Genomic DNA, 16986 nt, shown 5'->3' on the forward strand with positions numbered 1-16986 from the left:
TGGAGGAAACGTTATGTGATGGTGTGCTGCTCCACGACTTTTCTTTTTTTAAATTAACTTTTCAATTTCAATCAAGTTAACATGGACTGTTACATTAGTTTCAGGTGCACAACACAGTGATTCAACAATTCTGTACATCATTCAGGGCTCATCATGATAAGTGAATTAATTCCCATCACCTGTTTCACCCAACACCCCCTCCCCTGCCCACCTCCTGTCTGGTAACCATCAGTTAAGAGTCTGTTTCTGTTTCTTGGCTAGTACATCTCTCTTTCTATCTCCTTTTTTCCCCCTTGTGCTGATTTCTTCTGTTTTTTTTTTTTTTTTTTTTTTTTTGGTATTCCACAGATGAGTGATCATACAGCACTTATCTCTTTCTGACTTATTTTGCTTAGAGTAATACTGTCTGACTCCTCCACACGTGTTGTTGCAGATAGCAAGATTTCATTCTTTTTGATGGCTGAGTAATATTCCTGTGTGTGTATGTTTGTGTGGTGTATGATAAATATGGCATTAGCTGTGGGTTTTTCATTTCAGCCCTTTATTATGTTGAGGCATGTTGCTTCTAGACCTTTTTTTTTTTTTAAAGATTTTATTTATTTATTTGACAGAGAAAGATCACAAGCAAGCAGAGAGGCAGGCAGAGAGAGAGGAGGAAGCAGGCTCCCTGCCGAGCAGAGAGCCTGATGTGGGACTCGATCCCAGGACCCTGAGATCATGACCTGAGCCGAAGGCAGCGGCTTAACCCACTGAGCCACCCAGGCGCCCCTAGACCTTCTTTATTGAGCATTTGTATAGCTTTTCAGAACTCAATATTTTGGAACATCATTTCTGTAGCTAGAAATCAGCCATGGTAGGTATATTCATGCCATGAGAATTGGCAAACAGTACAAATCACGCCTCCTCCTCATTTACCAACACATCCATTTACCAACACAACACTGACTCCATCTATAATATCTCAGATACTGGGATTGATAGGCAGTGAAAGTGGCAAAAAAAGAGTAAGCAACGGTGCTAAGTTTTGGGTAAAAGAGATAAGCGTGGCAATTGTGATATTGTAGATGCACTGCGAGCTAGTACAGACGTTCCCATACAGTCTCTCTTCTTGGAGGCCTTTGTGTCACGGTTCTTCAGAGAAACAGGATCAATAAGACACACACACACACACACACACACACACACACGTCTTCTTTTAAGGAATTGACTCATGCAATGGGATGGGGTTGAAAACTCAAGAGTTGATGCTATAGTCTTCAGGCAGAATTTCTTTTTCTCAAAGAAACATCAGTTTTTTTCCTCACAAGGGCTTTCAACTGATTGGATGAGGCCCACCCACATTATTGAGAATATTATTTTTTTAGTTCAAGTCAAACATCTTTTTTTTTTTTTACATTTTTTTTTATTATTTATTTTTATTTGTTTATTTACAGCATAACAGTGTTCATTGTTTTGGCATCACACCCAGTGCTCCATGCAGTACGTGCCCTCCCTATTACCCACCACCTGGTTCCTCAACCTCCCCCCCCCACCCCCCACCCCCCCGCCACCCCTTCATAACCCTCTGGTTGTTTTTCAGAGTCCATAGTCTCTCATGGTTCATCTCCCCTTCCAGGTTCCCTCAACTCCCTCTCCTCTCCATCTCCCCATGTCCTCCATGTTATTTGTTATGCTCCACAAATAAGTGAGGCCATATGATACTTGACTCTCTCTGCTTGTCAAGTCAAACATCTTGACCACATCTTAAAAATACCTTCATAGCAGCATGGCAATAAGTGTTTCCTCTATGTTACTAGACACAAAATTTTACAGAAAAAAATTTTCTACCATATCCCTAGGCCAGAAGAAGTACTAGCCATTTCTTCTTAAATCTGAACAATTAAGAATTTATCTCATAACGAGCTAGTTATAAAACCAGTTATAAACATTGCATATACATTATAGGAACTTTCTGAAAATTTAATTCTTAAATAGTCGCAACTATTTACTAATGGACAGCACACAGCTTCTCAAAGCCTACACTGGAATTAGACATCACCACTTTCATTTCCTCTTCCATACTGATTTTCACATACTACCCATGTGAACATTAAGGAAATTAAGGAAAATTAACAAAAAAACCAACTTCATAAGGATATAATGTCATTGAAAGAATGTAGTAAAAATAATGATGTTGAAACTTCCGATACTTGAGTTTGTGCGGTTTCCTACACATGGCAACTTTATCTGGAAATTTAAGATATTCTCTGATGTCTCTCAGTTTGCTGCTGTGGTCCAGTTAATCCTGTCACAAGTTAGAGGGGTTAAAATCATAAGCTTTGGAGACAGATCTTTTCTAGCTTAAAGATTAAGCTACTTAATCTTTCTACAATTCTGTTTCCTAGTTCGTGAAATAAAGACAATAAAAACACACAGTTCACAGTGCCTGACCTGCAGGGAGTGCTTATAACTGTGGGGCGGAGAGAAGGTGCACCTTGCAATGGGAGGGGAGATGTGGAATTGGGGATTCTTATCTTTGCCTTGGTGTTTTGCTTATCTTGTTCTCAGATACCTAGAGAGTATAACTGAAGTTTTCTATGCTTATATATCTTTTAGTTTGAGTCTGAAATACAGAAATAATGAGAGCAGTATTTCTTTACTGATCTTAATTCTTGAAGAACTCTCTAGAGACCAACAAATTAACATTTTGAATGTTGAAGAGATTCTGTTTGACCACTTCCTCTATGAAAAGTTTATACTGAAATATAAACTTGGTGAGTCTCATTCTTAAGGAAGTAGGAAAGGAAAGATCTTCACGGCATGTTTGAAATCCTCTGTTTGCAATTGTCGGAACCGGTTTACACAATTAACGTATTGGTTCCCTCCAAAGGAACTTGGAAAATACTGAGTGAACATTCTGTAACTAAAAGAATTAGTATTTAAAGTCTTTATAGGGACATTGACGTCAGAGGATGACACTAATATAGGTTATTTGAACGATAAGATCCGCTGATGTCGAACATACACTGAATTTTAAAAACTTGGCGTGAAAGTTTGAACATTCTGATTGTAGTAGTGAACCATTCTGCTGAAGAGAAGCGGTCCTTCAAGATATGAAAGGATCATTTATAATAATGTTTCACACTGAGAAGTGTTGAAGAAGTGCTATTTTGGAAGTTTGGGGAATGTGAACTTAGAAAAATGAACTAGAACATATATTTAAAAACTATGGCTTTCCTATTTTCTGCCAATCCTGATTAGCTTGTAGAGAAAGTTTTATGAGACTGAAAACAGTTCAGGACTGTTAACTCCAATTTAAATCATTTCAGCTATCAGAAAGTCTCTTTGAAAGTTCACTTCTTCTAGAGTATTTCACTCCCCCAAGGCTGTTTCCTCAGATTATTTGCTCAGTCAACTTCCTAGGCACCAGACGAACAAATAAGATGGTTATTTGAGGTGACATATCAAAAGAGGAGGAGACTTAGCTTGGTACCAGACACGGCTAATCGACAGTGGGGTTTTAAAAGTTCAAGGATGAGAGTACTCTGGCATAGACCATACTGGTGAAGAGGCCAAGTCTAAAACAAATACCGCGCTGTCATCAAATGGAATTTGGAGGTTCAGAAATCAAAGGGCTCTGTCGTGTGAGATCTTGCCATCTTCTTTGGCCTTTTTAGTGTTCGATTTCCCACCTACCTTTTAGGAAATGTAAGGTTAGTAATTTCCCTCCACACTCCAAAGCTCTATAAAAGCCAAGCGTTTGGCTGGCTATAGTCTGTGAAATGTGACGCATGTGGGATACTTCGTCTTGGTGATTTGTTTGGAATGTGCATTCTGAGGTCCCCGTGCGTCACCTCCAAGGGCAGAGAGTCTGCTGCCACAGACCCACAGAGGCTGGCTTCTGTGGTTAACGAGGTCCTCTTGTCTCCTGCTCCTGCCACTCACCAAGTCTGTTCCTGGCGGTTTTCAGACCCAGGACTGTCCCTGGAGGGAGCGGGATCTGGCAGAATCACAATTCTCCTGTCACCTCTGTATCTTGGAGTGAAAACAAACATCTGGGCAGGCATTTGGGGAAAGATGTTGTGAAGAGTGACACACAGTTAAAAGAAGCGTGTAAAGGGAGGAATAAGCATCCTCTTCTTGGTTAGGAAACAGATGACAATTTATAGTCTGACTGTATGTCCCTGAGCCTTCACTCCATCTCTCACTTGCTGGTGGAACTCCCTCCTCTCACCTCTGTAATTTCCCTTATTGGCGGTACAGCTGGGAAAGAGTTCTACAAAAATACAGGGACCTGGGAATTCACCCTCATGAACTGCAGGTACCCTGAGAGAGCATGCACCTGTTAAGTTGATGGCATGACCCTGGCCCTGATCTTGACGGACGTGAACCTATCATTGTGAGTTGCACGTAGGTTTCAGTAAATGTTTGACGAGTGAAGGTGCGGTCATCGTTGTTTTCATCCCACACTTTCTGTATTTGTGATCTCTTATCCCCATCTCCTGGAGTGAATTATTCAGTATGTTTAACATTAGTGATCTTGGAGGTATCTAGCGATACTCCCATTGAGCTAAATGTTGTATCTAATTATGTAATAAATAACATAGAGAACCTCAGGGAATTTGAGAAAGCGCGTGGGAAGCTCAGAAAGGACAACACTTTCTTCTCCTTTGTAAGTCACCACTTTGGAAGTATCCCATTATTATAGCAAATACTCATGTTAGAAAGCATGATGTACTAAGCTGAGAAAAGTTTTGTATTCGTGTCATTTGGACAAATTGGAACAGGAGGGGCGAGAGCTAATTCTTTGTATGAGAGAGTAGCTGCCATATAGGATTTCGGAATATAAATATTCAAGTTGAAGGTCCTTGTGGTCTCTGTCTTGCCTGCTCTAGTCTTTGCCTGCTAAAGCAGCCACAGGCAATGCATAAATAAGAGATGGGACTGTCTTGTGATAAAACTTTATTTATGGGCAATTGAATTTGAATTTCATGAAGCTTCCATATAGTACAAATATCATTCTTTGGATTTTTTTTTTTCTCTCCAACCATTTTGTTCTCTGGGCTCACAAATACAGATGGTGGGCCAGATTTGGCCCAGAGGCCATGGTTTACATACCCCTGTACTAGGGCCAAAAATGAAATAAATGAACAAACCTAGTCAGAACAAATCATGCAGTTGCCCTAAGTCTTTCTGGCCACCTGAAGTTACCAGGTTGTTTTGACCAATATCAGTGACCTCAGATTGGGGAGAAGGGAACTGTATGTACTTCAATGGGTGGATTCTTCCACAACCTTCTTATCTCTCATATGTTAGAAAGAAGACGAGTCTCAGCCTAGATTTGACCACGTTTCACAACCCGGGATCCTGTATGCTCAGGGCCATGAGCCTGGTCTCTCTGTAGACACCCTAACAAGTACTTTGCATGGAAGATTTACTTTTCCTACAGCAGGTTTCTAAAACACTCTGGTGATCCCTCCGTCTCTTCTCTTTCTCCGTGCTTGTCTATGTCTGTCTCTCCACATCTCTAGTTATCTCTCTGCCTGGGCCTGCATGAAGCTGTTGACTTCTTGAGGACACTTCCAGTTTTATAAAATATCTGATACCGCATTGAATTAGAATGGCAGCCACTTATACGTGCCTCATGACCCTATACACACACATACATACACACACAGGCAGACACAGTGAGTTTGGTTTAAAGTGGTCCCGTGGGGATGCCTCGGTGGCTCAGTTGGTTAAGTATCTGCCTTCATCTCAGGCCATGATCCCAGGGTCCTGGGATTGAGCCCAAGCCCAGCATCAGGCTCCCTGCTCAGCCCAGAGTCTGCTTCTCGATCCTCTCTGTCCCTCCTCCCCCTGCTCCTACACACACACATATTTTTTTTTTCTTTTTTTTTTTACAGAGAGAGAGAGAGAGAGAGAGAGAGAGAGAGAGATTACAAGTAGGCAGAGCAGCAGCCAGAGAGGGGAGGAAGCAGGCTCCCTGCCAAGCAGAGAGCCCGATACGGGGCTCGATCCCAGGACCCTGAGATCATGACCTGAGCTGAAGGCAGAGGCTTAACCCACTGAGCCACCCAGGCGCCCCCACACACACATATTTTTTAAATAATTTAAAAAAATATATAAAGTTGTCCTGTGAAGAAGTAAGTATCTTTTGTTTTTCTTTATCACACCACATAAAGTACTGATTTTCTTGGAGTGATTGGAGTTTGCAGTGCTTCCAATCCAATCTAATTTCATGAATGTAGATAGATCTATGGCGTTTCTTCCACAAATATCCCAAATACAGCTATTTCCCTCAGGTCATAAAATGTTTATTCTCTTTTGATCAGCTTGTCACCAAAAGTCCAATGCATTTTGCTGAAAACTCACTTGTAATGATTCAGAAGTGGAATGCAGCCCTGATGTACTAAATCTTGAGAAATGGCCATTCCATTTGCAAAACAATAGGGTGGGAAATAGAGGAAGGAGAGTTTTAGGAATGTTTTATAATGGGTCAGAGAAAGGAACATTATGCAGAATTATTAATGGTAAATACCCGTTCAGTTTGGATACAGAGTTTTGTCCTTATCAGATACATATTTCATAAAAAGTACATTTGTAGGCCATTTGCTGTTGATAAAGCCACTTTTGTTCTTTACCTGTGTCTTAACCTCCAGAACTCTGCTTTTTACCAGGATGCGAGTATCAAAATAACTTGAAGAAAAATCTCAAAATTCATATTGGTCTATCCCTCCCCATTTTGGTATAGTTGGTACCTTCCAGTGAGAACCTATTAGGAACACAGCTATAATTGAATAAGATACCACTTATCCCCAATCAAGAAAACACCATGGAGAACCAGGGGTTTCTCCGTAAGAGGGACTTTGAAAGAAGGACTTGGAGCTTAGTTGGGTGGGTTGGGGAGGGTTCGGAGAACCCGAGCTTCAGCCTCGATTGGATGCTTCCAGAAAGGAGAGGTCAACCTACAAAAAGGTCTCTCAATGCATCTGATCAACAAGGAGGGAGAGTAGTATGGATATCCCTCTGTAAATGGTAAGGAAGTCCACTCATTTTGCCTCAGGGAGGAGATGTTCAGTACTTTTTGGATGACCTAGGGCTTTGTTTTTGTGTGTGCTTAGACAAAATTTTGAAGTGGCTTTGCTTCATCTCATTTGTCATGGTCTCGGAGTAATTTTGTCTGGAGTTGGCCTTCTGTGAGATGGTTTAGGTATAATAGACTCTCATGACCTAGGTGTGAGTTGCCAGGCTGGCTTCTGAATGTCAAGGGCAGCCTGTTTTTTCTTTCTTAATACCTCCCCCCTGCTCTCTTCTCCAGCACAGCTGTCGTGGCTACTACTTTTTAATGACACGTTTCCAGGTTTTTATTACAAAAGATTTTCTGTGGGCAGAAAAAGCAAAGCTAATAGTAGGATAAACATCAGGCATCCATCAAACAACTTAGGAAACAGAAGATTATAGATACAAGTATTTGAGCACTCTCTCAAATCCTAATTTCTCCTGGGAGGGAACTGCCATCTTGAAGTTGATAGTTATTGCTCTCAAGTACAAGGCATTTTCATTTTCTTTTAAAAAAAAATATACGTATGATATTTTATGGTCTCCCTCCCTTCCAGAGTTATGGAAGATCTAACTTCAGTACACATTTGTGGTCATTTTTTTTTTTTTTTTTAATTCTGGGTTTGTTTTAAGTAGGCACTAAAGCATCAAGTGACATAAACATGAAACAACCTCTACTTCATACAGGTCACAGGACCTAACTTTATATAAGTACCGTTAAGCATTATAAATGAATTTTAATCATCACATCAAGTACTTTGTGCATTTGGAGTTCAGTGTCCTACAGTGACTTTGATCCCACGGGCAATTTGTTGTTCCTACTTACCAAGATGTTCGGTGGATTTTTCTTCTTCCCTCCATAGGTTCCACCAAACATTTTAACATTAACAGAACTGCCTCAATTGGAAATTCACATTTTATGCATTTACAGTTTATTTTAATTTCATGAAGCAGATTTGCTTCCTCCTTGCAAATAGCAACAACAACAACAACAAAAAAAAAAAATAGGAGGAAGAAAGAATAAGAAAGCAATATTGCCAAAAGAAGTCACCTGGTATATCCAGAGATAAAGTTGTTGAATTAAATACATGACTTTCATTACCTTTTACTTTACATTCCATAGAACTTAAGCATTAATTAAATATGCCAGTGCCTTCCTTCTTACAGGGGAACATCTCCTCTCTGACAAGAATTGTCAACTGAGGGAATGTTTGGCCCATTAGACCTGCCATTGAAAACACACTCACTTTCCCCGAGAGCGCAGCTGATGCATTCTGACAGACAGACAGGCAGAGCCAGAACACAAGGAATGATCCCCATCTTGTCTCGCCCTTGCTGTCAAACAGGCTGTGGTGATGGGACTGAGCGTCTTTTGCATTACTGGAGGTTTCCAAAGACAAGCACACTCATAACTGTATTACATCTCTTGTCACCTGGTGCCACTTGACACATTTCAAATAAAGGCAGGGACATTGTCATGGTCTTCTGAGGTCCTCAATATACTTCCCCTTACATGGCAGGGACAGGAACCAAATATTGGGTGTCTTAGTCTGTCTGGGCTTCTGTAACAGAAATAGCATAAGCTGGGTAGCTTATAAACAAAGAGCAGTTATTTCTCCTACTTCTGGAGGGCTGCGAAGTCCAAGATCACGGCACGGGTAGATTCCGTGTGTGGTGAGCGCCCGCTCCCTGGTTCCCAGACATCATCTTCTTGCTGCATCCTCATGGGTCCAAGGGACAAGCTAACTCTCTGGGGTCTGTTTTATAAGAACACCAATTCCATTCATGACCTCATCACCTCCCAAAGACCCCAGATCCTAATACCATCACCTTGAGAGTTAAGATTCAGCCGTATGAATTTTGGGGGGTGGGGGCACAAACATTCAGACCACAACATCAGTTTCAACCGAAGTTGATGTTGAATGTTGAATGCTTGGGATGTTAAGTCCACTGAGGCCCAGATACGTTCTTGGGGCTGGTCCAAAAGGTTGCTGGACCAGGTGCCCCAGGATTGGAAGGGAATGTTGGAGAAGCAAATTCCCCAAAGTCCTTATCATCCCATCCTGACATGTACCTTCTCATGGCAGGAGAACACCTAAGAATCTGCCCTCAAGAGTATACATGCTGCACCACAGAAATGGAAGACAAGTTAAGCCAGCAAAGCAAACTCGAGTTTGAAAACCTCGTGGAGGAGACGAGCCATTTTGTACGCACCACGTTCGTGTCCAGGCACAAGAAGTTCGACGGTAAGTGGGACGACTTCCGCTTCTCTCTGTTCTGGGGGTGCCTTCCTGAGACTCTTGGTCTTCTGTGAAAACCATTTTTTTTTTTTAAATGCAGGGTCTTTTCTTTCCTTCTTAAACATTTCTATAACTTGGTCTATATTTAGAAAAAGCATCAGCGTTCTTGACAACTTTTGTAGTAATATCTTAGAACAACCCGAGTTAACAAAGAGCTGTTTTGAATTTGTGGTTTGCCTGTGAGATTTATTCTGAAAGATTTAGCTTAATTTTTCATGATTAGAGTGATTCTAATTCAGGTTTTGTCACATCATAGCTTGTCTTAATTTTTCATCTGGGGATTTTCTTTAAAATAATTAAATGTCATTTAAAATTATTTGAAATATAACAACACTTTTAAGAAGACAGACTTGTTTTCAGTGCTGCTGACATAGACTCCTTTATTTCAGAGTTTGCTCCTCCAAGAATCTAGCCACATTTTACGTTGCAGTGACAGTACGTTCTGAGTAAGGTTTAAATTCTCTATTGATTTCCTGATTATAAGCCATCAAGTTCCTTTCTATGTTCTATTTGTTAAATAAACATTCTGTAGGAGAGAACACAAAGAATGAAAGTAATCATTACAGGGGTTTCAGCATTGAATAGTCTCATCTGAACTTCAGAAAAAACTTTTTTCAAAAGCAATCTGATTTTTATAAACTGATTTAATAATGATAATGATAAAGTTAATATTCTCAGGTGGTTGCGTAGTCTTTAGTGCTTTAAGAAAGGAATGTAATTCCTGTGGCTCGTTGTAAAGCAGACTTGCCAATTGTGGTGACCTTTCCTTGTACCATAGGGTCACACTAAGTTGTCCTGGGTCAGGAGACCCGCCATCTTTTCCCTCGTCCTTTCCGGTCAATGCATGGTAGAGCCCGTTAGAAAAGGCTGGCCGAAGTTTGGATTTTCCTTTTTCTATTCTCCGTAGTAGGCAAAATGTTCTGCTTCATTGCTGCTTTAAACTATTACAGTAACACCAATTTCTTTCACATCAGCCCTCTGAGTTCTGAGAGACAGGTCTACCCGGTAGTGTTTTTAGTGCTTAAGGTGATGTGACGTTTTCCGTGGAAGTCAGTGGGACTTTATCTTTTCTGCCCAGTGTCCCAACATCTGCACCTTCATCCTCTGCCTCTTACTCTGTGTTCAGCTTTATCTGGATGTGCATGAAAATAATTCCTTACTCAGAGGTGACGCTGTGAATGTTGTTCCCATGAATGAAACTAGGGAGTACTTAGTCGTTCCCCGTGATTGACAGATTACAAATCCGGTGACATTCAGGAGTCCCTGTAGGGGCTCTGTGTTTGAGGAAAGGTAATGTATCAATTCAGAGGGAGGCAAATTGAGCCACCTATGGTTTGTTACAGAAAGCAGGGAGAGTGATCTGGAGCTGTTGACTTTTACCTGTCTTTGGAAAATGATTCTCGTGCCTTTATTAAGCCGTACTCCAAAGTTGCAGTGAAATAATTCTAGGCAGCATTCATGACACACGTGTACCTTCCCTTCGATAAAAATATTTCATGTAAGGTAGTTCTATGGGGAGTTGATCGATTTTTTTAAATGTGTAAAGCCATTCAAAAGGATGGAGCCAGACACTTGTATTCTCATCTCAATGACTTTTAATATCTGTGAATATAGAATCCTTGATCTCATCTCGTTGGTCTTACTAAAGAAACCTCTCTCCATCTTTCTCTGACTCTCTATCTCTCTCTCCAGATCTGTTTTAAATTGTTTAAATGTACTTTGGGGCATTATGTCAATTGATTTGACAGGACATTGATTTTGTTAAGATTAGATCTGACATGGGGGGGTGATGAATTCTTTTCCTCATACTGCATCTCACCGCATTAGGCTTGGATGGGAGAGAAGTTGAGTTTTTGTGTTTTGTTTGTTTTGGGATTTGTTTGTTAGTTTGCTTGTTTTTTTCCCAAGGAAACTTTCAGCCAGCCTTATTTGTAAACTCAGATTGTGATCCTGGTGAGCTTGGCTTTTGAAAGGTTCAGTCTTTAAATAAATAAATAAATAAATAAGAAACTATGTAAATAAACTCAAAGTTCCCATTATAAGTTCTGCTGTCTGTTTAGACAGTTTCTGGAAGGTCTGCCACACAGTTGTATGACTTATAGTCTTACCCCGTGAAGGTGATCCTGCTGAGTCACCTTTCAGGAACAGGAGTGCATTCATGTGGCAACTTTCCATTTTTTCCCTTAGATTTAAAAAAAAAAAAAAAAAAGAAAGAAAAAAAAAAAGAAAACAGCAACAAAAAAACTCCAGTAAAGTTCCTCATTGATGAGTATCAGATGGTATGAGCACAGAACTATCTAGGATCAGTTGTGGAATGTTACCCTCTGAGTTTGATTTTCCCAGATACAATCAGTGGTATTCTGAAAGACCTGGAGTTTATTTTTAGGAGCTTCCAATCCGTGAGTCATTTTGCATTCTTGCTGGGGTCTCTTGATCCAAAGTGTCCATTTTGCATTTCTGACTCTGGTCCCACTTTCTTGGGGATCTTGACTTGTCATTTGGATTTTGCATGTTTTTGTTGGCTATATTATATACATGACTGTTTTCCATGAGAAGGTGACCACTCCCTTTCCTAGTTTCATTAAGTATAAGAACAGTTTTAATTACATCTGATACATGTGATTCCGTCCAAACCATATCCAGAAGGCTGTGTCCAGTCACTCTTGGCCATTAGCCTACAATTGTTACTTTCCTTATTGTACTAGAAATGTTTTGATTCCATTTTGCTTTTCATTTTGTGGCAGAGGTGACTCTTAAAATTTGAAACTCCAAAAATGTTAAGATAACATTCTGCGTATTGCCATAATCTTTCCAGTTTTTATCAATATCTTTGGTAATATTTAGAAGAAACTCTGTATAAAATTATAACTATTCACTAGGTGCTCCGAAGCTAAACCTGAGTTCGTATGAATGCTTCTCCAGCTTTCCTGAATGGACAAGTTTGGCTTCATACTCCTGTTAGCCCTAAAATTTGTAGTTGAGAGGCCATAAATTGAGAAATATATGTCTAATCTCAACAGCAGACATTCTCGTTCTTGGCAGAGAATTTTCTTAAACGTGAGTAGCTTTTTCTTTTTAAACATAGGATTGAAATGTTATGATGAAGGTATGTAAAGTAATAGTTTATATTCTTGGCACTGATACTTTTCTAAGTGTCTCACAAGGTTTTGGTTAGTTGGGGTTTTTTTTGTTTTTGTTTTTTTGCTTTTTTTGTTTTCTTCTTTCCCCCCTCCTTTCTCTGGTCAAATCTCTGCCTCTGGCTCACATTATCTAGTCCTATAAGCCCATCCTCCCAGCTGGCGGGGCCTAGCCTACAAAGATTCCCTCAGAACTGTACGGGGTTGTACTCAGTTTGCTCCGTAGCCAAGCCCAGACTTTCTGTCACACCCCGGAGGTCACATCACAAGGACCATCCGGAAACACCTGGCAGAATGGTCACAGCATTACACCTTTACTTCTCACCTGTCTCACCTCCGCCAAACACTCAGACAGCCAGAAGTGTGCAAAACAAATAAGTAACTCATATACAAATATAAAAAAAAGGGAGTGACATCTTTGTACACCCACTCCTTTTCCCAATATTGTTGTGTGTGGTGACCCTCTAACCCCGTCAAATTTGTGTGTAAAACTCAACTTCAGTCATCCTTCTAAGTGGCTCATGTGTTAGGATTCTAGGAAAATACACAACAACCAAACACTCTGATATTAGTAATAGTAATACTAGGGTGACTCCTGGCCCTGTTCCTCACCCCTCATGGATGTTCAGCTGTGGACCAAAGTGAACCACAGAGCGGCGTCACAGAGCTACGCAGTGGGAGACACAGCATCATCGAGTACCAGGCTGAGCCGTCCTGAATCGTCAGCCCCAGGACCCTTTGAACTATCTCGTGCTTTCCAGCCCCCAGATGTGCTAAGGTTTCCCGAAGGGCAGCATCTACTCATCTGTCTCTTGCGCCTGTCCTGTCCCAGTGCTCGTGGGGAGGATGGGATGCTGTCTTTCAGAGATAAGTGGAATGGGACTTTTTTAAAGCTTAACAAAGAAAATTACCCACCTAAATATAGTCTTGCTCCCAAGGAACCTGGGGCCTAGAGAGGGTAAATCATTTGCCAAGTTTCCACCAAGAAGAATGAAACCAAGACTGTAGCCCAATACTCTTGACTTACGTCAGACTTATAAATAGTCATGTGATAGGAACTTGACATTTGCTTGAAATTCTAAGCTTTTATTTGTTTCAAGTGGGCCCTGGCTCAGAATTATTGATATTCCTATAACAAGGCAATGATGATATTGGTGGGCAAAGAATTATCTATGTTTTTGGAAAAGGCAGGAATAGTATTCAGTTGAGTATTGACCCTCGGTTAAAGGGGAATGAGCGTTTTGCACAAAGATGTTGTTGCATCAGTTAAGCCATGTTATTTATTCTTATCTCTTATCTTGTAGCTTCCATCTTAGTGTGGGTACCAGCACCCTATGCTCTAGGAATCTATATGGAATATGGATTATTCAGAGACAGGAAAATTTAGTTGAAGGGATATTTTATTTTGCTTATTTTTTTTCTTCAGTTTTATTCGAGATGAAATTTATCACATTTGAAGCTTGATATGGTTTTTTATTTGTTTAGTTTGTTCTTCTTGGTCTTATTATTTTACTTTCCTTCCTGGTTTTTATTTATGCGTTTTAATGATATACATTTGTCCAGAGATTTTTGGCAGCAAATACAATTTTAAAAGCAAAAAAAAAAAAAAAAAAAAAATTGAGCAGTAATTTCCATCCTTCTGAAGAACTTATTCTGTAGTAACACTCTCAGAATTCTCATTTTACTGAATGTGGGAATAACATATACACAGCGACATAATATTTTTATGCTGCAAGTCTGCTTATGTTTTCTTTTTAAATATCATTTCTCATCTATATACTGTGGAGATGACAATAATATAGGGATATCTGTAAAATATGGTCTAATTTTTCCAGAGAAAACACTTACTCGAAAAGGATAAACCACTAAGTAGTGTTCCATATGGTAGTAGAATCTTCTGTATTTCCTATCACATGGGCGGGGTGTGTATGTGTATGTGTGTGTGTGTGTGTGTGTGTGTGTGTGTGTGTGTGTGTGTGATTTCAGTTTGGAAACATTTATTCAGAACGCTCTATATGGAAGGTACTTAGCCGGGGGTGTAGTAGATAAAAGACAGCTAATAATGACAAAAATATGTCCGCAGTCTGTCATGAAGTTTACCTTACCTTGTTGGGGAGATATTCCTCTAAAACCAACAGTAAAGAAGGAGGATTGGCTCTATCATATGGTAGAAGTCCATTGAAGACAGAAAGGAGGGAAGAGAGTGTTGTACTTAGAGGCATCAGAAAAGACTTTTGGAAGAGGGGACCTCCAGGGCCCTTAAAGAATGACTTGAGTGTATTAGTTAAAGAGGGGGCAGGAAGAGACAAATTCTGTGTGCATATCCTCAGAGTCCTTGGGATACGTCTTAAACATATTTACTATTGATGTTTTGCCACACTGTTCATTTATTGACATTTAGTGTGGATCTGTTATGTAGATATTCTATAGAAACGTACCAGTCCTGTATCAGTCTTCTATTGTTTTGTAACAACAAAATTTCAGGGCATGAACAAGAAGCACTTATTTTTCCACAGTGCATCTTCGGATTGTCAGGAGTTCGGCTGTTCTTGTCTATGTCCTACTTAGGTTGGCTCTAAACTATGATTCGGTCTGATCCATTCTAGATTTCACTGTTCTTTTGGAGACAGCTGTCTATCGTGCTCATCTTCTCCTCGTCGTGGAGTTTAGAGACTAAAGTTCATAAGTGGAGGCATGATGCCCCTTACCGCCTAACCTAGAATGGGCACGCTCTCTTCGCAGGTTCTGTTGGCCAAAGCACATCTCCCGGTCATTCCCAACATCAGTGTGGACGGGAGGAGATGACTTTATGGACGTGAAGGTTGGGGAAGGAGTGAATACTTCTATATCCTAACCACCAAAGTTCTCAATTGACTCCTGCTGTTCTTGAAACAATATTCTATGTTCCACATTGGGTGGTTTGTTCCTTGTTGTTTTGGTGGCTTCTGTAGGAATTCAAGAGGGATAAGTATTTCCCAAATAAAGCACACTGACATACATCTTATATCACTAACTTCCGTTCCCAGCTCCGCAACAGATGCACACATAACCACACACACACTCATGTACCATTTCCATGATGTTATTCAAGAATAAACAGGTGTGATATATGTTTCTTAAGCTACTAGTACCCTTGTTCAATATACAGAATACCAAGCTAACTATACTTCATAAGGGTTATCACATTAATTATCTTACAAAGTGATGAGCTGAGCACCTTCTTTCATTTTGCTATAGGCCACCACCTCTATGACATGTATTTTATCTGAAGGACACACTCTGGTAATCACAGTGTGCAGAATTGGGTTTTAGAAATTGGGAACTGTCATACTATCACTGGAAAGTAATCCGCCAATTTTCCCAAAGGGCAGCCTTTCCAAAAATAAGAATCAGCTAACCAGGGATTTCATCTGTGGCAGAACTAGTGAATAGATTTACAAATCATAAATGCCTTGCTTCTGTACAATGTTGGAATAGATGGTCCATGCTAGGGGTCCTTAAATGCCATGCAAGAAGAACTCAAATCTTTGTACAAGTGAAATTTGTCTTCTTTTTCTTTCTTCCTCCTTCCCTTCCCTCCCTCTCCAACACCCCACTTTTCTCCCTTCCTTCCTCCTCCCTCCCTCCCTTCTTTTCTCTCTTCCTTCCTTCCTTCCTTCTGGAATTCCGTTCATATATATATATATATATATTTTAATTAATTAATTAACTTATTTTTTGTATTCTGCTCTTTGGACAGATCCTTCAAAACTAATGAAGCCCACTGTTGATACACAACCTTGTGTCCTCTGTGATGGACTATCAATCTTTTTTCTAATCCTTAGACCCCTACCACACACCTCAAAGTAACTTAAAACACATTACAGTCCCAGTGTAGTTGTAATATTATTATCTTATTATCACCAATTCCCTTGCATGGTAGCTTTGCCGAGCAGCTGTTTCATAGACAAGCCAATTTCTTGTAAGTATTGCTCTATCAGATGCTGAAACCAGCCCTACCAGAAGGGTTCTTGGTCATGAATGTTAATGAGCAGACAAGTATCTGCTCTCTGACAGGGGCTCACTAATCCTTTGAGTAAGTATGGATAAATTATAGGAGAAATTTTATTTCACTTAAATTGATCTGCCACTGAATAGAGAAAACTGATTTTCTTATTTTAATGAAAATCAAGAAAAATATTTAATGGTGGTGTAAATTAGAGCTCGGTGGAAACATTTTTGTCTTCAAACCTGAGAGCACTCAGCTCAGTGTAGACGGTTGGACTGCATGGTGTGCGTAATGATAATGGAAAATTCATTATCTCTAGTTAAGGGTGATGTGCGGTGGGAAGCACTATGAGTCACCCACTCTAACTGGGATTTTGTATCAAGATTCTTGACTTTCCTTCATCATAGTGAATTGGAATAAAAGTGTGCGTTCCTCTTCTGCTGAGACAACACGGTTTGCCTTTTTCAGACAAATAACAGGGTAAACGTATAAGAAGCATTTATGTGCTTTGAGAGTTCTA

At 40.1% G+C, this 16986-nt stretch overlaps 1 protein-coding gene across 2 annotated transcripts in view; it reads left to right on the plus strand.

The window, feature by feature from the left end:
• GPC6 (glypican 6) overlaps nt 1-16986 on the plus strand; it is a 1107056-nt gene that overhangs the window by 287315 nt on the left and 802755 nt on the right. For both annotated transcript variants that reach the window (XM_045978183.1, XM_045978184.1), the window contains exon 2: nt 9129-9287. In XM_045978183.1, coding sequence (XP_045834139.1) covers nt 9129-9287 — 159 coding nt within the window. The remainder of the gene's footprint in view (nt 1-9128; nt 9288-16986) is intronic.

Source organism: Meles meles, chromosome 14 (assembly GCF_922984935.1).
Source record: "Meles meles chromosome 14, mMelMel3.1 paternal haplotype, whole genome shotgun sequence".
NCBI lineage: Eukaryota > Metazoa > Chordata > Mammalia > Carnivora > Mustelidae > Meles > Meles meles.